This window comes from Capra hircus, chromosome 17 (assembly GCF_001704415.2).
Source record: "Capra hircus breed San Clemente chromosome 17, ASM170441v1, whole genome shotgun sequence".
In the NCBI taxonomy this organism is placed as follows: Eukaryota; Metazoa; Chordata; class Mammalia; order Artiodactyla; family Bovidae; genus Capra; species Capra hircus.
This window is the reverse complement of record NC_030824.1, coordinates 20887180-20913022: the sequence shown is the minus strand read 5'-3', so window position 1 is coordinate 20913022 and position 25843 is coordinate 20887180. Positions and strand designations below refer to the sequence as shown.

Genomic DNA, 25843 nt, shown 5'->3' with positions numbered 1-25843 from the left:
AAACCTGCCATTGTGCAGATTTTATTTCCTGACTGATTTCCAATCAATTTGATTCCAAATCAATTTCCAAATTGATTTCCAATTCCCAGGTTGATGCTTCATTCCTCCAATGATGTCTGTAGGGCCCAGTGAAAGATCATGCTTGGGTTGGGGCATTTTTTAGGACATGTCAAATTACTGCCATAGAGACACCCCTTTCATGCTGATAACAAGGAGTGACATTTGCCAAAATGCCACAGATGATGCTGGCATTGTCAGAATGGGTACATTCACCACAGAGAGCCATAGGGACTTGTCAACGCACCCGTCAGCCTTTCAGCAGAGACATCATCAACCTTCTAGGAAGAATCCTCGACTCCGTTTTTTTTTTTTTTTTTTAAATGGGTCCAGAGCTCTGCCAGTTCTAGGCCCTCAGCACCCCAAACCCCTGCCCCAAATATGGACACATGAGTGGGTCACAGGCAAATAAAGACCAAAAGGAGGAAGACAGCAGGGACCGATGCACTGCATGTCAGCACTGAATCCAGCATGGTTGGACACTGGACAGGGACCTGAGAAATAGGAGTCCTCCTTCTGAGACATCCAGGAAGGGGTGTCCCCCTATTTGTGACTTTCAAGAAACATTTTCTTTAGGTTTCCATTTATTGCTGCATCAAAGGTATTAAAATCTCTGGCTAAAAAGAAAAATACATATAGTCAAATCATACAGCTGCTGCAATTATAAGAGAAAAATGTGGATAAAATGATGCAACCACTGGAGAATGTTTAAATGTTTATTTTCATGTTAAAAAGGACGAGTTACCCTGTGGTTAGAATATACCTTTATGCTGAAAAACAAAGTCACTTTATTTCTGAAATAGTTCTGGGAAAAAAAGAAAGAAAAAAGGAAAAAGAAATCCAAAAGTAAGGAAGAGTAAGATCAAAATGTTCTGGCAGGTTCCATCCGCAGTCCCAACAGAAGCCATGCCCTCTAAAGGCTGCACCTCTAATTCAGTGCATTTCACGATGTCGAGTTCTGATGTTTCCCACCATCAGTTTAGATATTTCTGAGCGGGATGTCTGTACATTTAAAAGCTACGGCTTTGCATGCTTTTATTTGAAAAGGTATTTATTCCAACACACCTTTCAGTGTTTCAGTATATTGCCTATATTACATACAAAAATATCTGCTATCCATATTTGAGCATAACTTTTCCACCACCCATACTGTTCCTTCACATGACAGGTGACACGCAATACATTACACATACTACAGTTTTGAGGGAGGAGATGGTTGCTGGGTTTATAGACCACCTATCTTGTCATTTGCAGAGACTAGAATGGAGATCTGAGGCTGTTTTTGAGTTGGTGAGAGTAGAAAGGTGATGGAAGGATTCAGACGGAACCACCTTCTGTGGTCAGTGGAGTTGGAATGAGTGGTCTTCCCTGACAGAAACTTTACTGTGATCCCCACATCCCAACATTGGGAAGACATTTTCTAAAAGAGTGAGACGAGAAAGCTGATCAACATGCACGATTCCTAAAACTTAAAATTTCCCAGGTACAAAATCCTTCTTCCACAGATGTGGCAATGGGACAAAAGTTGATCCATTTTTTCCCCTGCATTAATGTTTTATAAATAAAACACTCTCTGCCTACAGTCTAAGCATGATCACAGTCTGGGAATGCAGCCTGGCCAGTGTGCAACAGAAAACCACCAGGGGTCAATGATTCTCTCTTGGTTCACATGGAGTATTCTGAGGTCAGCTACCTTATGTGTTCTTTGAGGAAAGTTTCTGGGGAAAACTTCCAGTGTCTTTTGTTTTCTCTCAAATGTAACACTGCAGGTTTAAACTCCAGTAATTTCGTGTGGCAGCTGCTCCTTGATAGCTGTATGCTGGCCTGGAGACGGTAGTTTCATATCCTCCATGGTTGTAGGTCACCTGGTCCTCATGTGGCATCTGAATTGCCCCTCATGTGATTCACGGAGCTCACGGCCTGCTGCCCCATTCGAGGCTGCTGGTGTCTGCCTCAGGGGGAGCCTGGGCATCCCGTTTTTATGGGAGAGAAAAGGATTCTATCTACATCATTTATTTCAGGTTTTTGACACCAATCCTTTGCATATCTCGGCCATAAAAACCTGGAAAATCCAGGCAAATGCATGCCTCCCCCCACCCCCTCAGAGAACCGTATTTCAAGGCTTACTTAATTTACATCATTCCCCCCATTCTGGTTTAAATACTTTGGAAGCATAGTTTCCATTTGTTTTAAATTAACCGGGTTGGAAATCAAGCGGACATAGCACATGGGTTCTAGCCAGTAGGAAGTATTTAGAACAGAAAGAGCTTCGGTGAAATTCTGTTCAGCTGAGTAGTTGTCCATGCCCAATCTGAGAACAACTGACAGTGTTGATTCCCACAGATAACTGAATTTCTGGCTCTTCACTATTCACACACACACACACACACACACACACACACACACACGTGGGTATAAGTATGTATGTGTGAGTATAGGGAAGTGTGTGTTGTGTGGTAAAAGGGACCCTTCCCCCGAAACCTTCCATTTGATATTTATTTTGAGCTGGCTGAATCTCAACACAAGCCAGCAAAGGTGGTTTATGCAGCCTGCATCACTCTGGGGGACGCTAGCTTACGTAACCACAGGGGGCGCCTTCAGGACCACGGTCAGCTCCCAGCCCTGTTGAGAAACCAAGTGAAAGTGAAAGTTGCTCAGCCGTGTCCGACTCTTTGCGACCCCACGGACTACAGTCCATGGAGTTCTCCAGGCCAGAATACTGGAATATATATCCTTTCATTTCTCCAGGGGATCTTCCCAACCCAGGGATCAAACCCAGGTCTCCCTCATTGTAGGCAGACTCTTTACCAACTGAGCTAGAAACCAAGGGTTCCTTCTAATTCTCCCCAGTGTGTTCTTTGCATCACGTCAAGCACTCAGGCTATAGAAGGTGGCCTAACTTGTATGCTCCTGAATAAGGCTCCTCATGACAATGGTAGGTTCCTCTTCCCCTGAATTCTTCCCATGGAAACTCTCATTTTACCAGTGGGAGCCAGCCTGCTGTGTGTGTGAGATTCACTCCCTGCATCAGTTGAGGTTCCTCAGTTTTAGAAACGAAACCCCTATTATGTCTGGACTGTCAAATGGAAAGAAAATTGAAAATATCTTATAGGGGGAGCAGGACTCATATGGACAGCTCTGCTTCCATTAGGATGTGAATTTCTCTCCAGCCCTACACAGTCGGTTTTGAGCAACCTCCCCACCAAGTCCTTTGAAAAGCAGAGGCAGCTTCCTTTGGCTACCAGAGCAGCTCTTCCTAAAAGGTGTCAGCCATCTCTTTGCAAACTCCTTTGGGAGCCAACACCTGGGTCTCCTGACTTCATTTCCCAATCGAACTGGAAGATTTGGGCAACCTTACCAGCTTCAGTTCCTAATCCCCGTTTTAAACACAAGAGCAACTGAACACCAGCCCCTGGAGGTCAGGCAGTGCATCACTGGTAACTTAGGCATGGTTTATAAATGTACTGTAGTCCTGTCCCCGGGCAGGAGACACAGGGAGAACGCTACATCTGCCATGTCGTGGCTGGAGGAGGCTAGCTGTCATGTTCCTGTCCATGGAACCCTATAAGAGAACCACTGAATCACACCCTTATAAACAGCCCAGTCATCAGCCATCGAAGAGTCAAGGAACTGTTTCAACACCTCCTGCAGGTCCTGGCCACTTTGGGTCTTTAAACTTCTACTTCTCTGAGATGCAAATGGTTCAAGAAAGCTTGGAATGAGGCATACTCATCCAGTGTCTGTTTTTCCAGCTATCACATCCTAATAGAATGTTGCCATAGTTTCCTAATCTGAACTTCTTGCTTTGCTTGAGACCAGGCATGCTGTTCTTTGAAAAACATTATTTATTTTAAAATTATGCAGGAATCATGCTTTTTTTTTCCTCTCTCTCTTGCTTGCCATTTCAATTTCCCAATAGCTATGGTTTTTCATCACAACTGCTTCTCAAGCTTCTGGAATAGTCATTTATTTTATGAATTTTTTGGGAAAAAAAAAACCATTGCTTTTCTTGATTAATGTACACCCTGTATAGGTTTTACCTCTGCCAGAGTCATGACTAGGGATATATATATATATATATATATATGTTTATATATGAGCTTTTTTTTGTGGTGGGGTGGAAATCATTGAATGGGTAGATTTCTATGTATTACTAAGTTGAAACATCATTCCACTTACTGTTCTAATAAAGTTTGGCTCTGGTAAAAGAAAAGTTTCATCTGAAGGTACTTTCTATGCAATTTCCTTTCTGTGCGTATCATTTCTAGACCTTGATATCAGTTTGGATAACAAAGTGTCGACCACAAAGCATTAGTATCAATACAACTATTTTGAGGACTGCTTTGCCCTCGGAAACGCACTCCAAGAAGGAGGTCCTCATGACTCCTGCAAGCAGAAGATAAAAGGTTCACAGTTCATAATTTTTCTCCAAAGTTTTTAAGCATCATATAGAAAACTGTAAGGGAGATGGCCCCCCTCACAGTACATTAACATTTTAAGTAAAATCCCACGTCCCTATCAAGACAACAAAGTTCAACCACAAAAAAGGAAAGACAGCATGAGGATTAGCTTCTTAGCTATTGCCCCTAAGTGATGAAGTGTGGAAAACTGGAAAGACCCTGAACTCCCGCACAGACACCCAGGAAATAACAGGACATGGCAAATCGTGGGGACTAAAACTCATATGTAAACCAAACAGGTCTCAGAGAAAAGAATGGCATCTCTTGTCTTCATGTTTCAAAAAGAACTGCAGAGGTCAAAGGAACCAGGTGCGAGTGCAAAGATATATAAAAATAATGAGCAATGCTCGTAACAAATATGGGCGGCTACATTCAGCATCTTTCAGGTATGTCCAATCTCAGGCCAAGGGCAAGAAATGTCCACTGTGCTTTAAAAGGTCTAGGAGTAGAAAAATCAAACCCAAGTCTTTTCTAATTCCACACGGCTGTTTTGCCATGAGATGATTAACAATGTCTGTGGGGTCAGGTTTATTCTACTGGAACTGAGCTAGTACCAGGCAGCAGATAAAATCATTGTCTTAGAATTTCTCTAGGACCCACACGTGGCCGACTCAGAGACAGTGCCTAGCTTCAAACCCAGCTGCCTTTGCTCTCTCTGATACCTGCTTAGAAAGGGATCCCGCCAGACCGCCACAAATGAAGCTCTGTTAAATCATCCCCTATTGCTGATCAGACTCACGGCTCCACCATTCAAAAAACAGAAGGCATAAAGGTGAATACAAACATGAGAAAGGAGTTCACATCTGGTCCTGCAGCCTCTCCATGTAGTCTCTGAAGCCCTGGGACTCTCCCAGCCCCATATCTGGGCAGACCCACTGGATGTTGTCATCACTGTCAAACAGGATGGAGTTGGTGTAGGGGCCGCCGTCCTCTGGGAGGATGGTGGTGTAGGAAGTAAACTTGACCCTCTTCCTCTTGGGGCCTGTGGAACTCAGAGGGTCATTTTTCATGTCTTTCTCATAGACATAGTCAGAAGGTCTGAGCAGCTGACTATGGAAAGTCTTCTGGGAACCGCCGTTCAGAAGGAAGTTCCTCTCCTCGAACTGCAGCCCCCTGTCAATCATGGTGGTGCACTCCTCCGACGGGAGGGTCACGTCCACCGGGTTCTCTAGAAGCTCCACGTCATTCCCCAGCCAGACCCAGTCATGGGAATGGGGGATGTTGCCTTGCTCGCTCACGGCAAATCTTTTGTGTCTGTATTTCCAAGCAAATGCCACACAGTTGATCAAGAAGACCAAGATGGCTAGGCAGAAGACGCAGAGCAGGGCGTACATGCCGATCTCCAAGTCAGTAAGCCCCCTGGAGGTCACCGTGAGGTCACTAGGATTATGGGGTTCCGGAGACTTCCCTTGAGCGGGGAAGCTTGTGAAGGCATCTGGACCACCGCTCTTGCGCGTCTTCTTGTCTTTTCCCTCCATGGGAGACTGTGGGGTTGTGCTTTTGTTGGTATTTTCCTCGTGGCCAACAGAGGCACCATGCTGGAACCACTCCTGAACCGCTCTCTCCTGGTTTCCCTCACGATCTATGGTGTTACTGAGGTGGTCTTTATATTCCCGGTTTATGCCCTCAATATCGTTGGTGCCTCCCTGGTGCTCATCAATACTGGGCTCAAATTTGACTTTGACGTTCCCTTTCCCCACGGCAAGAATGCTCTTCCTCTTGGTCTTCTGACAGGGCTCACTGATCATCATTTCCAGTTTAATCAAGGGCCCTTGCCCTTCCCCCTCTGCAACCACAACTGGCCATTTGGACTGAAGGCTTGCCTGGACAGACACCACCATTTCATCCAAAGATGAGACAGTAACTGAAAAATCCTTGGGATCGTAAATGTCTAAAGGTGTCACTGAACCATCGCTGAACAAAATCCAAGAACTGATGATGGCTTCCTAAGAGAAATGAAACCAGAGCATTAGGTTATAATCGGGTTCCTTCAAAACCTGCAAAGGTAAATATGATTTTCTATGTAATATTATTTAAACATACAAACTGAGAATTAATTTCTGTGTTTTATTATTGTGAACAGCTCTTGGCTTGCCTTGAATTGGCATGAGCCATAAGCCACAGCCCTACTAATGTAAGAAATGGACAATATGCTTTAGCTAATGCACTAAAGTGTATTTTACAATAAGTCCCCTACATATGAACGTCCAAGTTGCGAGCTTTCAAAGATGCAAACGTGTGTGCATGTCCAGTCACCCAAGTTGGTTCTTGTATCTGGCATATATTGTCACGTGCATGCACCCTCTACAAGTGGCTGTGCTTTCGTGTACTTCACTGTATAGAGTACGGTGGCACAGCATCTTTATTTCAAGTCCAGGATGTCTGGAAGCAAGTGTAAAAGCGGCGACAGTGATGTAGCTGGTACTGTACTGTAGGATTAAAAATGTTTTCTTTACTTTTTGCTTGTTTTTTACGTATTATTTGTGTGAAAAGTATTATAAAATGACTGCCTTTCAGTACTACATAGCCGATTGTGTTAGCTGGGTACCTAGGCTAATTTTGTTAAACTTAGGAACAAACTGGACTTATGAACACACTCTCAGAATGGAACTGGTGCATATGTACAGGACTTACTGTAATTTACCGCATGCCAGACAACAGAATTTGACTCTGACCCTTCTAAAAACATTCTGAAAGATCAAACAATTTATCTGAATCAAATTCAGGTGCAACGAATTGGGCGCCTGCTCAAGAGAATATTGCTTTGAACTTTCCTTATTAGGAAGCCAGTGCTGACAGAGCAAAACATGCCCTGGCTGGACATGCTTATGGAAGGATGCCTCCTGAGACGAGTTTGCTTGAAAGGCACAGTGCCCTGGTATCTTTATCAATGACACGTCAAAGTTTAAAGAGGGGGAGAGTGTGAAAGTTGGCAATCATTGTCAACAGTGGCGACTGGATGCCATGCTTATTCAAGTAGCTGAAATGAAATTTCCAATGTCAATAGGCACCTGCTTGGGCAAAAGTAAGAATATGGGAGCCCTTGGTCATGGTCTAGCAGCAGACTGTGTCTAAAACAGGTAAGGCTGCTCTAAAGCAAGAAGAACATACAAGGAAAATGGGTCTAAGACATTGAGTACTTTTCTCGGAGATAGGACAGATTGGATAAGAAATAGGAAGCAGCTTCAAGAATCACCAGTCCCAGTTATGAGTGCTCTATTTATCTCCTTTGCAAGATGTGACAGAGAAAGAAGCGGTCCCAATCGTCCAGCAACAAAAGGACTCTGGAATCTTACCTGCTGTGGGGCTTGAAGAACATCCTGGGCAGCTGCTGTTGAGACGATGGCTCTTTTGTCCAACCTGTGAGGCTGCAGGGAAAGAGACAAGCCGGCCACCAGCTGCACACCCAGGTCCACGATAGTGACCCGGTCATCCAGGACGGTCACGGTTTTTTCAGCCAGGATGGAGTCAGAGAGAGGCGACAGGACCTGTAGAGTCAGTGGGAAGCCTCAGTGTCTGCATTACACCATTCGAAACTCCTGAGCTGATGCTCCCCCCAAAGTGTTCTCCTAGTTTCCTGTGACGTGACTGTATGTAGCGAAATTGTGTATGTGAGCAAGTCATGAATGTGTGCGTGCCAAGTCATGATCCTGTTCAATTACGCTTTCCAAGTGAAGGAGTTTTAAGTACAAATATCATCCCGGCCCACTTCTTTCCTTTGATTCATATCATGATAACAGTACTATATTTTTTTAAGCTTGATTTAATTTAGAGGCAATAACTAAAAATTGCCTACCTTGGTACTAGGCACCAAAGACTGACATTTTTCCAACAAATAATACTTAGTTGTGAAAATGGCAGAATTGCAGTAAAAGCTCTTTCAAAGGTTGGTGCTCGGCCATCTCTTTCTACTCCTACTCCTTCCAGTGAGCATTAGCTGTTCACTATGGATCACTCACCCCTGGAGAAGGGAATGGCAACCCACTCCAGTATTCTTGCCTGGAGAATTCCATGGACAGAGGAGCCTGGCGGGCTACAGTGCATGGAGTCCCAAAGAGTCGGACACGACTGAGTGACTAACACACATACGCATGGACCAGTGATCACCAGTGTGTGGGCTGCCGTGTCATCACTGGATAAGCCAGGTGAGCAAAGTGGGAAGGAGAATCTTACTCTCCTAAGAAACCATTTTTCTTAATTTACCATCTAGCTTGCAAGCAGGTAGTGGCGGTGGTTTAGCCACTAAGTCTTATCCAACTCTTGTGACCCCATGGACTGTAGCCCACCAGGCTCCTCTGTCCATGGGATTTCCCAGGTAAGAATACTGGAGTGGGTTGCCATTTCCTTCTCCAGGGGATCTTTCCAATCCAGGGACCAGACCCTAGTCTCCTCCATTGGCAGACAGATTCTTTACCACTGTGCCATCAGAGAAGCCCTCGCAATCAGGGGTGAATATCAAATGAAGAGTTATATCTAGTGGATAGAATTTCTAGACCTATCCCCCCAAAGACGTTCTGTCCAATCTCTCAAACCTGTGAATATGATGAGAAATCACCCTCCCAACTCTGTTATAGGATATGGCACAGTTGGTCTTAAAATAGGGAGACCATACTAGGTTAGCCAGGTGGGTCTCATGGAATCACACGAGCCTTTAAAATCAGAGCACTTTCTCCCTGACTGGTAGAAGAGAAAGTCAGATTCAAAGAGTGAGAATCTGGTGGTGGATCTGTTCCATAAGGAGGGATGCAGGTGACCTCTAGGAGAAGAGAATGACCTCTGGCTGAAAGTCCACAGGGAAGCAGAGTCCTCAGTCTTGCAACACTTCTTCAAAGACCCACATGAGCCCAGCCTGACCCATACTGTGACTGCAGCCTTGCAGTACCCTGACTTGGTACCCCAAGCTCAACTGGACTCCCAACATTCAGAACTCTGAGTTAATAAATTAGCGGTGCTTCATGCTGGGATATGTTTGGCTGATTTGTTACACAGCAACGAAAGAGTGATGCAGAATACAACACTGAATCCAGCTTTGTCAAAAATTGACTTGGGCAACACCCAAAAAATCTGACTTTGTGAACTATGAGCAGTAACCTTCTAATTTGCTATTAAAAAATATGCTGCATTCTTTCTGCAGAATGATCCTGTCCACTGGCTAGGAAATAGTCTTACTGTTACTATAGTAAAGTGGAGAGTGGTTTTTATTATTTTTAGTGCAATACATTAAAAAAATTTTTTTGTGTCCACTGTTCAAGGTAAAATAGAGCTAAATGGTTAATGCTCAAGTTGAGGAAAATAAAACTAGCTTTCATAGGTTCTACTGTCTTCTGTTAGTGACACATAAAAAATAAAGAATCACATTAGGGGAAAGATTGCTTAGACTGTGTGTTAAATTTAGCTTCGGTAAAAGGAATGAGATATTTTTTCTCAGCTCTCTAAAAGGCAAACATTTTTCTTTGATTATTATTCAAGGTTTTTATTTGCTACTCTAGACAATAAGATTTGAAAATGACTTTGACCTTTTGGGGGAAAATACAACATAATTTTATTATCATTACTTTATATCTTTCAATTGTTCTGTGAATTTTTATGAATTCTATTGTCTTTTATAAAAGTATTCATTTATTTAGTTAGTTGCATGGGGTCTTAGTTGCATCATGTGGGATCTTTCGTTGGGGCACACGGACTCTCTAGTTGTGGCTAGCGGACTCTGGAGCCCACAGGCTTAGTTGTTTCAATTCTACTGGAATTCCAGTTCCTTGTCCAGGGATTGAATCCATGTTTCTTGAACTGCAAGGTAGATTCTTAACCACTAACTGCTGGACTATCAGGGAAGCATCTTTTAAAAAAAAAAAGTAACACAAAATTTAATTTGAGTTTGAACTGTTAGAATTGACAAACCCTCTATCACTGCTCATAAGTCTTTGATGCACGCACACACACGCTATCCTCCAGCATCTGCCTGGACACTTATCAACACAGACCAGGGTTGGGGCAGGTGGCGAGTGCTGGGTGCCTGTACCTGCACGGTGGTGATGCCCGGCTCCCGGCCCACCAGGGTCCTGCCATCCTGTATCTGAGCGATTCTCGGCTCTTCCACCTTCATGAAATCCATCACGAGGTCGGTGATGTCAAACTGCCAGTCAGGGCCCAGCATGTAGCTCAGCTGACCCGAGTCAGGGGACTCAGCCACGAACTGGGTGAGGACGCGCACGAGGGCGTGCTGGTACTGCAGCGAGCACCCTCTCCCCTTCTTCTCCTCATCCTCCTCGTCTTCGCTGTCTCGGGTGGGCCTGGGACACACACACAGAGCAGAGCCAACGTCATCCTGGTGAAGAAGGGTCTCCCCTACCTCCTTGTCCAGATTCCCCATGACTGTGATGCTTCGTGTGAACTGGATTTCCTTCCTGCCAGAGTGCTCACCAGCGGTCACCCGCCACCTGCTGCTTCGTTACTCCCGGACCCTGTGTGGTGGTCACTGAGCGTCACATGTGCTGCCACGGCCCTGCCTCACTCGCCCAGGGCTGGGGATCAGCCCCGCCCAGGCCCAGCTGCTAACAAAACTGAAACACGTCTGACACGCGCATCCTGACTTCTCCTCCTTCCTCGGCGCCCCGGCCCTTCCCCCTGTCCTGACACGAGTTCTCCTCCACTTGCCTGCCCATGACCTGCCCTGAGAAACCTTCTCTGGCTTCGCTACTCCACAAACTTCCCCTCAAGATGAACCTGTCCGGCGTCCCTCGTGAGAGGACCTGGCTTGGTGGCTGCTGACTGGTCTGCAGGGCCCTCGGTGGGCTGGGTCTTGTGTCAGGGGAGGGAGGGGCAGAGGCTCATATGTCCTGAGTTGGAATACGTGCCGGGTCCTGCCTTACCTGCTCCTGTAAAGTGAATAAATGCTATCTCTAGAGTTCTGACTGCTGCAGGGTGTATCACTTCACTGAATTCTTGGAACAACTCTATTCAGACACTCTACTGTCATCTCCAACTTGTAGATGAAGAAATAGGAAGAGAGAAGTTAAAAAACCTGACCAAGGTCGCACGGCTATACACGGGAAAGTGAAAGTCGCTCAGTTGCGTCTGACTCTTTGCAACCCCATGGGCTGGCTGTAGCCGGCCAGGCTCCTCTGTCCATAGAACTCTCCAGGCAAGAACACTGGGGTGGGTAGCCATTCCCTTCTCCAGGGGATCTTCCCAACCCAGGGATCGAGCCCAGGTCCTCCACATTATAGGCGGATTCTTTACGATCTGAGCCACCAGAGAAACCCAAACACGGAAAAGCCAGAGTGAAAACTTAGTGACCTTATTCCAGAGTTCACAGCTTAGCCACTGCACTGTGCTCCACTAAGGATGGTTGAATTTTCAAGCAGGAAACTGAGAATGGATAATGCAGGAAAGAACACTAGGGCAGCGGGGAATAGAGCTCTTGCCCAAGCCAGGCCTTGTGCTGTGTGCTTCTTATGCGTTGCATCATTTTATTGAATCCTAGCAACTATTCTGTGAGGTAGATAATATGGCAGTAAACCCACTACATAAGAATGAGTTCCGCTCCAAGCGTGCATTCATTTAAGTACAATTCGTTTGTAAGTCCAACTATGATAGCCTAGGTACGCAACTAACACAACGGGCTTTAGAGTAGCTTGCCGTAATAGGTTTATAACACTTTTCATGCAAATAGTTCATAAAAACAAACAGAAAATAAAGAAAATATTTTTAATCTTGCAGCACAGGACCTTGAAAAGTACAGTAGTGCAGTACAACAGCTGGCTCCTTAACAATATCAGCTATGTCACCACTGCTTTTATGCTCACTTCCGGACATCCTGGGCTTGAAACAAAGACCCTGTACTACTGTACTCTGTACAGTACACAAAAGCACAGCCACTCGTAGGAGATGTGCCCGTGTGACAGCGCATGCCGGACACGTGAACTAGTTTATGGGACGGGACTACGCGAACGTGCATTGGCATCTGTGAAAGTTCACAACACGAGGGTTCGTATGTAGAGGGCTTACTATATCACCCCATTACAATTTCCACCTGTCAGAGTAAGGACCCAAGTCAGATCCATCTTAACTCTGTTCCCATTAGTACCCGCTGTAGATGCAGTTTTGCTGGAGCCTCAGTCCCTGAGGACGTTTTGCCTCAGAGCTGAGCCCCAGGAGCCTCAGATCCACAGCCCCCTCTGAGGGTCACCCCCTCACCCTTAGTTCCTCACCTTCGATTGGAGGCCACTGGGATCCTCCATCCTTTGATCTGGCTCAGCTCCGTGTCCGAGATCTCAACCTGCAGGGGGAGTCTGGGCACCCAGACCGTGACCTCTAACTGGGAGGTGAAGTGCTGGTGGGTGAAGTTCACGATCGTGTCCACTTTGCTCTTCATCTCCTTCCCATTCACAAAAACTGAATCACAGCCGTTGGAGACCTTGGTGGAGGGGACAGAATCGCCAGATGCATCAGCAGAAAAAGCACATGTGCAACCTGACAGTAAAAGCTCATGAACCACAACAGCTCTTATCTGTGTGGCCCCAAGACAACCAGGAGAACGTGGCTTGAACAAAAGGTAATTTGTAGGCACTAATTGGTGACAATACTGACAAATGGACTCCAGGAAAACCATTCTGTATTACAAACTACTGACAAGTAAAACCATAAACATAATTTAATGGCGTTCCATAACCTTTGTTGCCTTTTCTGTGTGTTTTTTTCCTTTTCCTCACCTCCTTTTATGTACTCAAACCACCACTAATCAAACCCCAGATGCAGCATAAGTGCTGTATCTGAAGATGTTTAAAAGGTATCCATATGTTACTAAAACAACACTTCATTTGAGCCGTAAAAGGGATTTTTTTTTTTTCTGAGAAAAATCAAGAGAGCTTTGCACTAGATTAAGACCCTTGTAGAAATACACTCATGAAATGCATCAGAAATATGGATACAACTATTTTTGCCCCATTACATTTTGCATTAATTTTACAGGATGGAGATGAGGATGTGGCATTCTGCTATGGACTTCTGACTCAGCACGTGGGGCAGGCACCCTTTTAACACAATGCATTCGCAGGTTAGGTATCAGACAACGTAAGCCCCCGCGGCACTTCACATCTTCCAGAGAAGCAAGGAAAATGTTGATGGCTTTCTTGCCTAGACCATCAGAAGAATGAATGTCTTTTACATATCTGGATGGGGAGGGGGAGATCATCACTTTATGGGCAGAAGACACAAAAGCAACAATCAGTTTAGCACAGAATCACACAACTGCTGGGGCCTGCAACCTTCATTTTACAGATGAAGAACCCGAGGCCAGCCATGTGATGCGGTGCTGGCTCAAGGTCACACACTACTTTTAGGGATACTGGCCTGCTGGCAGTGGTCCCCAGCTCACCTGGAGTGCCCCCAAGAGGCCTGTTTCCCAAGCCACAAGTGAAGGCTCACTCATGACCTTCTTTTCCTCACCTGAATCAGTACCTGCGACCCAGCCTCCCTTCCCAGCCCCAGGGCACAGGTCCAACTGCTTCCTCCGTGTGACCAGGTGAACGGCCCAGAGCAATGCCATCAGTGTAAAGGTGCAAACTCTAAGAGCAAACCTCCACGTTGTTTGGGATGAATTATCACCACCTGTCCTCTCCCCCTAGAAAAAGGACATCAATGTGCATTTGCTTCCACAAGAAGGAAAAGATGAGCTTGGTTCACGGTGGCGTGAAATCAGACTGAGGAGAAAATAACTAAAATGATGCTTCCATTCTTACATCAGAATCACAGACACAGGCCCCTGTCATTGCCACCTCACCATGTCACTGATATCTCTGGGAATCTTTGAGCAGAACTAAGCAAGGCCAGTAATAGGAAGATGGGATGAAGCCGCAGCGACACTAACCTGACAACCGTGGGTTACAAAGCAATAAACAGGGGTACTGATGGGTAACTGCGCATCAGGCTGAGTTCATTCGGGGAGCGCCTTCCCACCCTCTCAGAGCTTAGCCCTCCAGAGTCCCCTGACCTCCAGGCTCCACTACTCTGAGCAGCAAAAATTCTGCCCCGAGATGGCAGTGGAAAGTGGCAGTTAATGTGTCTGTCCCCCTGAAATTCCAGTGGGAGTCGGAAAAGACATTTCCATCACTCTTCAAAGTGTAAAATAATCCACTTCGCCTATCTCTCTCTGTCTGCTTTACTTCCTAAAGGAGAGAACAAAAATGATGAACCAAGCAAACCAGCTGTCTTTTAAGGCATGTGTGTGGGACGTAAATCTGTATTGTTTTGCCCAGGACTATAAAGCGAGCAACCAGAGTAAGATTTTCAATTAAAGCAGAAAAACGAGTGGAGAGCTGTGTTTTTGTTTTAAAATCCTGTGAGGCAGACACAATGCTGAGCCAACTGCCCTTCCTTGGGTGGCAGGCCTGTTTTAGAGAAACTTCTGCCTTCCCTCCGGAGCACTGCAGTGGGAGACATGCGATAAGACCCCTAAACATCCCTGGACTCAGTGGCAATAGCAGACCTATCAAGAGAACAGCGTTCCTCACTGACAAGAACGCTGCGATGGATGCATTAGGGTTCTGCCCTCACCTTCTCCCAGCTCACGTGGGCCTCACCCATTGCTAGAACTTTCCCCAACCTCCCTCCCTCTATAGACCTCAACTCTCCTGAATCTGCAGGATTATTATAACCTATGTGAGATGCACGTATGTGTGTGTGTTTCCTCTAGAAGGAATGGTTTAGTATTTGTTATTTCAGTGTTTGCAGGGACTTTATAGGACATAGCTAGTGTAAATAATGAGAATTGATTGCAGTAAGGATCTCTAATGGGTACAGGAACTCACTGGCTGTGAGGTTCTTCCTCTTCTCTGGAAGCATTAATCCCCACAATAATTGCGTGTGGCAGGCGCCATGACCTTCATTGGACCGAGACTGAATCCAGTGTCAAGAAAGGGAACATCACTTCCCAGGGCTTTGCCTATGTGTGTAACGATGCCAGCCAGCCCTCAGGACTGCTGACACCTGCTCTTTCCTCTGCCTGCTCACGCCAGTTCCCTCTAGAGACTTCCCTCGCTGCACAGGACAAAGTCCAAAATCTTGATTACAGCTTACAAGACCTAAGGACACGGTACTGGCAGCTTCTCCAGGCTCCCTTTGCACTCCTCTCCCTGCCCCTGCACAGGCTCTTCCCTCGTGGGTCATGGGTCTTCTCTCCCTGGAGCTCTCCTGAACTTATCCCCAACTGAACACCTTGCACCACCTTCCCATGACTGAATGACTGAGATCTGTTTGCCATTCACATCTGAGGCAGATAGAACTACTGTCTTGGGCCACCCAGACACACACCAGCACCCCTGCCCCATCACACACATGCACACACACACACACACACACACACACACACACCTTCCTCTTTTCTGTCCAGCCAATCATAAGAACAGGGCTTCCTTGGTGGCTCAGCGGTAAAGAACCCACGTGACAAAGCAGGAGACACAACAGGAGATGTGGGTTCCATCCTTGGGTCAGGAAGATCTCCTGGAAAAGGAAATGGCAACCCATTCCAGTGCTCTTGCCTGAAAAATCCCGGGACAGAGGAGCCCGGCAAGCTACAGCCCATGGGGTCGCACAGAGTCGAACGCGACTGAGCGACGGAGTACCACACCATGTTAGTTACTCTGGATTCCTCTGTGTTGTGTTTTATAATTTACTTTTCAATATTTATCACTCTCTGAATGCTCCTGGCTATTTTTCACTTGTTTCTTATCCCTGCTCTCCACCTGAAAGTAACCTGCTTGAGGCCATGGGCTTGTCTCCTCTCATCTGCTGTGTCTCTGCTTCTAGCACAGAGATGACAGATAGCAAGTGTCCAATAACTAGATGTTCAACGTGACTATGTCACCAGTTTCCTCCAGGTCCCATTCATTCCTCTGCTCCATGAGTAGCCTGAATCTGGATAAGAAGGGGGATGAGGTGGTATACACCAGGTTATCACATTAAGGATATCATGAGAGGAGGCAGACAAGTAGAAGAAACCTAGTCCAAATACTCAGGGAGTTGAGGTAAAAAATCTGATAAATTTGGATTTCCAGCAATGAGTTTGGCCTTTGGGCTAGGAACTGAAAGGGAGATCTCTGTGTCATGTCACATTGTAGAGGCATGTGTGTTGGGGAAGCAGACAGACAGACAGACACTGCAAGGTAAGGATCAGAGTCAGGTTCCTACCACTCACCGTAAGGATACCCCCAGGGCTCTCTGAGGCCCTGAAGCAACACCAAATGCTGTGTATTCTAATGTAAGAGCTGGGGACGGGAATGTGAAGACGGAAATTGACGGCTCGTGCCACGTTACTCTGTGAGCATGGGCCAGATGGCTTGTCAATGTCATCGCAGGAAGGCTGCCTCTAGAGGTTCACCGCTCTACTGTCAAATCACACTTCTGCAGTTACAGTACTTTAGAGTAATAGGGGCAAACACGGCGTAAATAGCTTTCCTTTGGGTATCTTGTAAGATACATCATTGGTTTCGTTTTCTATTTAGAAAAGAAGCAAGAACTGAGTCTGTGTATCAGCACCCTCCCTCTGAGTCTGCCACAGTTGATGTATCTGCGTCTACACCACAGAGACTATAGGGCTTCCCTCCTGACCTCTCCCCCAACATGGAGAAATGAGTTAGAAAGAAAAAAAAGTCACACAGTCAAGAGTAATGGCTGCCGTCTACTTCCTCGACAACTTGGCAACAGCAGTGTAAGAAGTGTAAACGGTGTTTGTTTAAGCTGAATAAAATTAAAGGGTGCCTTCTGCAGTGCTGTTTATAGTGAAAGTAAAAAATATTCTGTATGAAATGCCTAGTTCAATAAATAACAGTGCACACAAATGAAACATGTGGAATCATATAATAAATTTAAATAAAATTTAAGGAAAGGGAAATATAATCAGCAAATAATATTTAGTGAAAAATGATGGAGTTAAAATTATATGGACACACGCATTCTAATTTTATAAATATATGTTATGTGTGCACATTACTGAAGAATAAAAAGATCTGAGTAATGGAGGGAAAGCTATATAATAAAAGAATATGTTTCACAAATCATAATAAATGCTGAATTCCATATGAAGATAGGAAAAAAGGAAGCATGTAAAGAAAAAAACATCTTTCAATTCAACTGTCATCAAATTAAACATTCTGTATTTATTACCAAGTTGAGCAAGTGCATTATGAAACCCACAGGAACAGCGGGTACTCAAAAAATATTTATTTGACCTTGAGGGTTTATATCTCCAAGAAATACAAAAAAAGAAAACCAATAGCTATCATGTATTGAGTGCTTACTGGCATCATGCATTGTTTTTTTTAGAACTTTACATAGGATGATAGCCATTGATTCCTCTGAATACCCTGTTCATGAAGTGTTTTGTCCCTACATTACAGATGGGGAAAGTAAGGCCCAGGACAGGCACCTCCTGCAGGGATTGCAGCTGGTGACGGGGCAGAGGTCCTCTGAATGGGGGCACAGGGTTCCTCAGAGTGTGTGTTACCCTCATCATACAGCCCATAGAAGGAGGGCCTGACTGGGAAAGGCGAGACCTCAATACACACACTGGGACTTTTTTATGACCCTCACTGAGGTGTAATTTAAGTTCAATGCACAGTATCCATTTAGAGGGTACAGCTGGATGAGTTGGGTGGTGCGTGCACCATGAAACCACTGCCACACTCAGACACAGAATACTTCCACCATCCCCAAAGATCCTTGGTGCCCCTTTTGAGCCCATCACTCCCTCCACACTGGCTCCAAGCCACCAGTGATGTGTCATTAAGCTGGAGGTATGGATTAGTTCCGGAGAAGGCAATGGCAACCCACTCCAGTACTCTTGCCTGGAAAATCCCATGGAGGAGCCTGGTAGGCTGTAGTCCATGAGGTCACTAAGAGTCGGACACGACTGAGCGACTTCACTTTCACTTTTCACTTTCATGCATTGGAGAAGGAAATGGCAACCCACTCCAGTGTTCTTGCCTGGAGAATCTCAGGGACGGGGGAGCCTGGTGGGCTGCCATCTATGGGGTCGCACAGGGTCGAACATGACTGAAGCGACTTAGCAGCAGCAGCAACAGCATGGATTAGTTCAGACTAGCTTGATAGTTAGTGCTCAAGTCCAGGGTGAGGGAGGTGCAAACAGCAGTTCGGTGCCTCAGACTGAAGGCCAGTAACCTGGGTCTTCATCCAACTCTTCCCCTCAGGACACTGAATAAGTCACTTTCCATCTCCAGGCTTGGATGCCCCATTGGTAAACTCGAGGGTACCTGAAATTTCCAGCTCGTACACCCTCCCATCCTATCAATGGAGGATGGAGAGAGCAAGCTCGGAGACCCACTGTAGTTTGACATTGCTTTTCTCTGTCACAGACCTCTCATGTGTAAAATAAGGATAAATCATTCATTCATTTGATAAATATGTATTTAATGTCAGCGAAGACCCAGGAACTGTCCTAGGCGCTGAGGATAGAGTGATAAAAATACAGTCCTTACTCTTCTTTTTTTTTTTTTAATTTATTTTTATTTATTTATTTATTTATTTTTTACAGTCCCTACTCTTACGGAGCTGACCATCCAGTGGAGGAGACAGACAAACTTGACACACATAGATATAAATGCAATACTAGAGATCTCTTCAAGAAAACTGGAGATACCAAGGGAACATTTGGTGCAAATATGGGCACAATAAAGGACAGAAAAAGCAAGGACCTAACAGAAGTGGAAGAGATTAAGGAGAGGTGTCAAGAATAAACAGAAGAACTGTACAGTAAAGGTCTTAATGATCCAGATAACCACGACGGTGTGATCACTCACCTAGAGCCAGACATCCTGGAGAGTGAAGTCAAGTGGGCCTTAGGAAGCATTACTATGAGCAAAGCTAGCGGAGGTGATGGGATTCCAGCTGAGCTATTTCAAATCCTAAAAGATGATGCTCTTAAAGTGCTGCACTCACTATGCCGGCAAATTTGGAAAACTCAGCAGTGGCCACAGGACTGGAAAACGTCAGTTTTCATTTCAATCCCCAAAAAAGGTAATGCCAAAGAATGTTCAAATTATCATACAGTTGCACTCTTTTCACATGCTAGCAAGATTATACTCAAAATCAGATAGCAAGATAGGCTTAAAAGGAAAATCAAACAAGATAAGAAAACAGTGATGACAGGACTTCCTGGCAGTCCAAGGGCTAAGACTCATTGCCGCAAGGCAGGGGCCTGGGTTTGATCCCTGGACAGGGAACTAGATACGACATGCCACAACTAAAGGTTCTGCATGCTGCAATGAAGGTCGAAGATCCAATATCCGCAGCTAAGACCTGGCACAGGCAAAAAAATAACTAAATAAACATAAATATTAAAAAAAAGAAAAACAGTGATGACAGCCCAGTTAGAATTTTCTGCTCTGTTCCATCCCATCCCATTCTATTTCACTCCACTTTGCCCTGTGCCATTTCATTCCAGTCCATTCTATTCCTTCACTTTTCATAAAATGCTGGTGGGATCCCATAAAAATTGGCCCTTAATCTGAAAAAAATCCTGCACTTGGGTATTGTGGGAAAGTGATCCTCTACCCATTTTACAGATGAGGAGACTAAACCTCAGTTAGGTCATCTAGCCAGTAATGGAGGGCCAGGGTCCCAAGCGACATGTTCTGACCTGATGCTGTCCTTTTCTTTTGGTCAAATACCTCCTGTAGTAACCACTGATCCCCTCTCTATATTCAGTTCATTCTTAGCTTTCACTTAAAGAATTACTTATAAAATCAAGAATAAGGAGCCTGGCTTATCCTCTGCTTGATAAAAATCAAAATCAAAATCATGTCAGCCACATTCCAGTTTCAGTTCAGAGATGTAGTCAGCTGAAAAGAGCACTTCTCCCAGTTACCAAACTGCAAATTAAAAACTTTTCTCGGCACTTCCCTGGCCGTCGGTGGTTAAAACTGTGCCTTCCAATGCAGGTGGAAGGTTCCATCTCTGGTCAGGGAGCTAAGACTCTACATGCCTCTGGGCCAAAAAACTAGAACACAAAACAGAAACAGTATTGCAACAAATTCAATAAAGACTTTAAAAATGGTCCTCATCAAAAAAAAATGTAGAAAAAATAAAAACTTTTCTCAAACACATCAGAGAACTGCTGATGCAGGGCTACAAACTAACCTGTAGTCTAGAGAAAGACACGTGCCCACAGGGAGAAAGAGAAATGAAGTGTTTGCTTCCCCAGGGCAGACTCTGCTAGATGTCATATAAGCTAGAAAAAAGAATCCAAGTGACAAATTGTACTGACTTTAAGAAAGGCCCGGTAGGGGCTCGTGTGAGAGGTTTGAGCTTTTATAGCCTGTAAACACATGGGAGCTTGTACCCACTGGCTTGCTCTGAATTCCATCAGCTACTTAGGGAAGAGCCAGCAGTGGCCCCGGGGCATCTCTTGTGTCTGGCTCAGGAGGGGAACAGCAGCCCCAGCGGAAACTTTACACACTCCCATATCCTCTGTTTCCTCTACAAGACAAAAGTCTCAGTCTTCAGGCCAAAGTGTAATAAAAACTGCCATTCAGAGCCCTTAAGGGATTCTGTTGTATCTAAAGTAATCAGTTTGAGTTAAATTTAAGCTGCTTTATTAAAAAGAGGCCTGCATCATGACTCTTGCAAAGAGCTATGTGCTTGTGATGACTAAGTTACCTCATTAAAGTTCATCCAGTAAGATTTATACAGTAAGATGCTCTAGAACGGGGAATTCCCTCGCAGTCCAATGGTCGGAACTGCATGCTCTCATTGCTGAGGGCCCAGGTTCAATCCCTGGCTGGGGAACTTCATGCTTGTGCTCAGCTGTGTCCAACGCTTTGTGACCCCATGGATTGTAGCCCACCGGGCTCAACTGTCCATGGAAATTTCCAGGGAAGATACTGGAGTGGGTTGCCATTTCCTTCTCGAGGAGATCTTCCCGACCCAGGGACCAAATCTGTTATGTCTCCTGCATTGGCAGGCGGGTTCTTAACGACTAGCGCCACCAAGGAACTAAGATCCCACAGTGCAACCATTAAAAAAAATAATAAAAAAGACAAACTTTTTTTTTTTTTCCCCCCAGAAAGAAAAAAGCTCTAGGATGGGGTTTGCAGCCTTTGGGATCTAATGCCTGATGATCTGGGGTGGAGCTGGTGAAGTGAGAATAGAAATAAAGTGCACAATAAACGTAATGTGCTTGAATCACCCTGAAACCATCTCTCCCCAGCCCCTCAGTTCCGTTCAGTCGCTCAGTCGTGTGCGACTCTTTGCAACCCCATGGACTGTAACACGCCAGGCCTCCCTGCCCATCACCAACTCCCGGAGTTTACTCAGACTCATGTCCATTGAGTCGGTGATGCCATCCAACTATCTCATCCTCTGTAGTTTCTTTCTCCTCCTGCCTTCAATCCTTCCCCCACCCTCTAGTCTGTGGAAAAATTGTCTTCCACAAAACTGGTCCCTGGTGCCAAAAATGCTGGGGACTGCTGCTCTAGGACATAACAGTGCTCCCGTCCCCAGGGCTTTCCCAGGCTACGCCAGACTTTCTTTGGTCAGAGGCATCCACTTCTCTGAATCATAACGGTCTATCCCTTCCCTTCAGTAAGTAAACATACCGTCTTGATCATCTTTTTTCCCCCCTAGAACATTACTGAATTGGGCTTAATAGCACTGTGTGACTCTGAACAGGTAACTTGATCTGAGTTTCTGCTCCTTCATCCGTTTTATCAATTGGCCTTCACCTGGCTCTAATAGAGCATTTGCCTATAAAATACCTCATTCTTTTCTTAATGACTCACACAAGTGGCAGTTGGGTTTTAACGTTAACTGAAGCAAAATTGCAACTAACCAGTATTACACAATAAAATCCCTATTTTCATTCACTGGCACAGGAGTTATGATTTTTAATATAAAGAATATGCACAGTAACATGTATGCATATGAGATACACACACGTGTGTGTGTATATATATAGCATATAATTGCACCGATGGGCAGTATATGCATATTTAACTCTCTGCCCAGAGCCCTTGAGCAATTTATAGTGTGCTGGTTCTCTCTGTGTACTATTACCACCTTCACTTTTTGTAAATGTGTCTCCCAGTTCTTATAACATTTTATCAGCCAAGGGTTTCTCGGTGGCCATAATTCAGTCTCTAATGCCTTCCTGAAGGCCAGAGGTCAGTGACACCATCACCACTGATTTGCTTAGCCACCAGAGGAAGGCATCACACATCTCTGGAAGATGTGGAGACCCTTACCATTGTGCTTGTGTACCCCGCAGGTTATGCCAGTATATGCTGATGAATACATGACCAGGCAGAGTAACGAAGGTAATCAGATTAAAAGATGCACAATTTCTACCCATATATGTGTATATGGACATATGTGAAGGTAAGCACACGATGTTATCTGGGGCCAAATGCATATAATTGTGGGGCTCTCCCCAGTGGCTCAGATGGTGAAGGATCTGCCTGCAACGCATGAGACTCTGGTTCAATCCCTGGGTCAGGAATATCCCCTGGAGAAAGGAATGGCAACCCACTCCAGTATTCTTGCCTGGAGAATTCCAACATGAAATCGAATTCTCAGGAGCTAAACTATTCATGTGCTACAGTTCCATGGCCTTTGGGCCCACTGTACAATCATGAACACAAATCCAAACATCAGAACTGGAATTCCCTGATGGTCAGGTGGTTAAGACTCACTGCTTTCACTGCCCAAGGGCCTGGGTTCAATCCCTGGGTGGGGAACTGAGATCCCACAAGCCATGTGGTGCAGCAACCCTACCACCACCACCAAAAAAAACCAAACATCAGAACTGAAATCATGTAGCAGTCCACTGCCAATGGTGCATGTTTATACATCATTCTGTCAACTATTATAAAAAAATGAAAGAGTGCTAAGTCACTTCAGTCATGTCTGACTCTTTGCGACCCTATGGACTACATAGCCTGCCAGGCTCCCTCGTAAATGCAATGCCCCGGGCAAGAATACTGGAGTGGATTTCCATTTCCTTCTCCAAGGGAGATCTTCCTGACCCAAAAATAGAACCCACATCTCTTATGTCTCCTGCATTGGCAGGCGGCTTCTTTACCTCTAGGGCCAAAAAAAATGAATATGCAAAGTCAAATTATTCTCATGAAGATTTCCAGGAGACAAGTCCATGGATTCTGACTCGAGTAATCTTCTGTATGTATACATATGTACATTTGTAGATTATGAGTTAATATATGAATGCTTACTTCTCTGCCTCTGAGATCATAAAGCAAGTCTTTTGAGGACAGGCATGCTGCCTTACTCAATTCTCTGCAGCCCAGGCTCACGGCACAGAGCCCAGTACCTTGTAGATGTACAAGAACTGTGCAGAATAAATGAGAGATGAAGTGCTCTGCTCATATCTGCTCATATCATACAACAGTAATGGGCAGGTCTTGTGAGCCTCTCCCCATCCATCCATCACGTCCAGCACCACACTGAAAGCCTCCACTCTAAGGAGACTCATTCACTGTCAAGGTCTGATCATGAGGCTTTGCTCTCAGACTCATTTATTCTTATTAATCCTCTTTTCATGCAGATCAATCTCATTTTCCTAGTCAGATCACGGCTGGGACATGTCAGTTCTTCATCCCTCCAAAGCAGTGTGCCCAGCGCCCAGCCCAGAACTGACTGATTATCCGGTCCTCCCAGCAAGGGCAGATCTCGGAGCCAGTGTGGGCAGAATGGAGACCATTTCACTTCCCAGCTCATCTGAAACACACTCCTCCTTACAGAATCTTAAAGTCTTAGTGCTACAGAGACCTCAGAGAATGCAACTCTGCAGTCTGGGGAGGATGAGGATCCATCTCAAAGGCACAGAGAGCTCGCAGTGAGTCTGAGGTTACAACTCAGTGATGATATGCACTGAGGTCCAAGCAGGGCTCTGAGGACACAAAGCAAACCCAAGAGTCCCTGCCCTTGAGAAGGCATGAGTGGAGAAGAGAGATGCCTGTGCAAAATACTGTCAGCAACAGTGACTGTTAGGACAGTAAGATTTGTATGGTGTTTACAAGATGCTCAGGCCTCGCTGGTTGCTTCAGGTTCACCAACCTTCCGCTCACCTTCATCCAAGATGCCCAGGACGCTCCTCCACTGCAGACCCATTGATGCCCTGTCAACTGCAAATTGGTACTTGCCAACAGTACGTACCATCCACCTCTGTGTGTGCTTGCTAAGTCACTTCAGTCACGTCTGACTCTGTGCAACCCTGCGCCCACTAGGCTCCTCTGTCCATGGGATTCTCCAGGCAAGAATACTGGAGCGGGTTGCCATGCCCTCCTCCAGGGGATCTTCCTGACCCTGGGATCAAACCCAAGTCTCTTATGTCTCCTGCATTGGCAGGCAGGTTCTTTTACCACTAGCGTCACCTGGGAAGCCCGCCATCCACCTCTACAAGTATTAAATCATGCTGTTGCCAATATTCAACACCCCTGAAAGGAGTTCAGGGTGGAGAGCAGAAATGAGGCACTCTGTATTTGGGGGAAAAACTGGCAGGACAGGTCTGATAGTTAGATATTTTTCAGGAGCCAATTTTATGAGCCTAATTCTTGTACCTCCTCATATCTAGAAAAGCACTAGAATCTTTCATGGTGATGACTGTTCCTCATGACTACCTACAACCTTCTAAAAAAAATGTGTGTTTGATTGCATGTGTACCCCCTTCACCAAAGTCACACTGGTGATTTTGACCTCCCCCTGCACCCCGCCTCTTTGGAGCAGTTTCTCAGAGCTATCTAAGGTGCTATCTCCCGAGCTACAGTCGTCATTTTGCCCCAAATAAAACTTAACTTGAGACTTTTTACTTCATGCATTTTTTTAAAGCTGACACTCACTTCCATCCAACTTCATCTTCCCCCTCATCAGTCAAGCATCACCACTCAATGACTGCATTCTGCTAGTCAGGCCGCTTCCATGAAGAAATAACAAAATTCTGGCTCTTTTCCACTAGGAGAAAAAAATCCCCATCTGAAGCGTATTCGACAAGGTTTGATTCTACCTTGACAGACAAGTGCTTCCAAAATTGTGCCGCTTATCAAAACCACAACAGCAAATTAGGCCCAAGATTATGGTTTGTTGTAAAGTTTAGCATACGCTTTTCTGGGGAATGTTTTTATTTTAGCTTTGTAGCTATCGACATTGGGAGATTTTTCAAAGCACCACCAACGCTTGTAAGTTTAGGAAAAGATCCAAGTGCTTCCTGTGCATCAAACGGTGGCCCGGGAGGGATGAAGAGCTGTTTATCTGGTAAGAGCCCAGCATATGGTGCTGCTCAGCCTCCTGAACCAGCTCGGACA

General features: G+C 45.3%; 1 protein-coding gene across 1 annotated transcript in view; it reads right to left on the bottom strand.

The window, feature by feature from the left end:
- TMEM132B (transmembrane protein 132B) overlaps window positions 760-25843 on the bottom strand; it is a 396200-nt gene continuing 371116 nt past the window's right edge. The window contains exons 6-9 of the mRNA XM_005691512.3: window positions 12728-12933; window positions 10537-10807; window positions 7814-8005; window positions 760-6463 (exon numbers count right to left, since the gene is read on the bottom strand). Coding sequence (XP_005691569.2) covers window positions 5315-6463; window positions 7814-8005; window positions 10537-10807; window positions 12728-12933 — 1818 coding nt within the window. The 3' untranslated portion in view covers window positions 760-5314. The remainder of the gene's footprint in view (window positions 6464-7813; window positions 8006-10536; window positions 10808-12727; window positions 12934-25843) is intronic.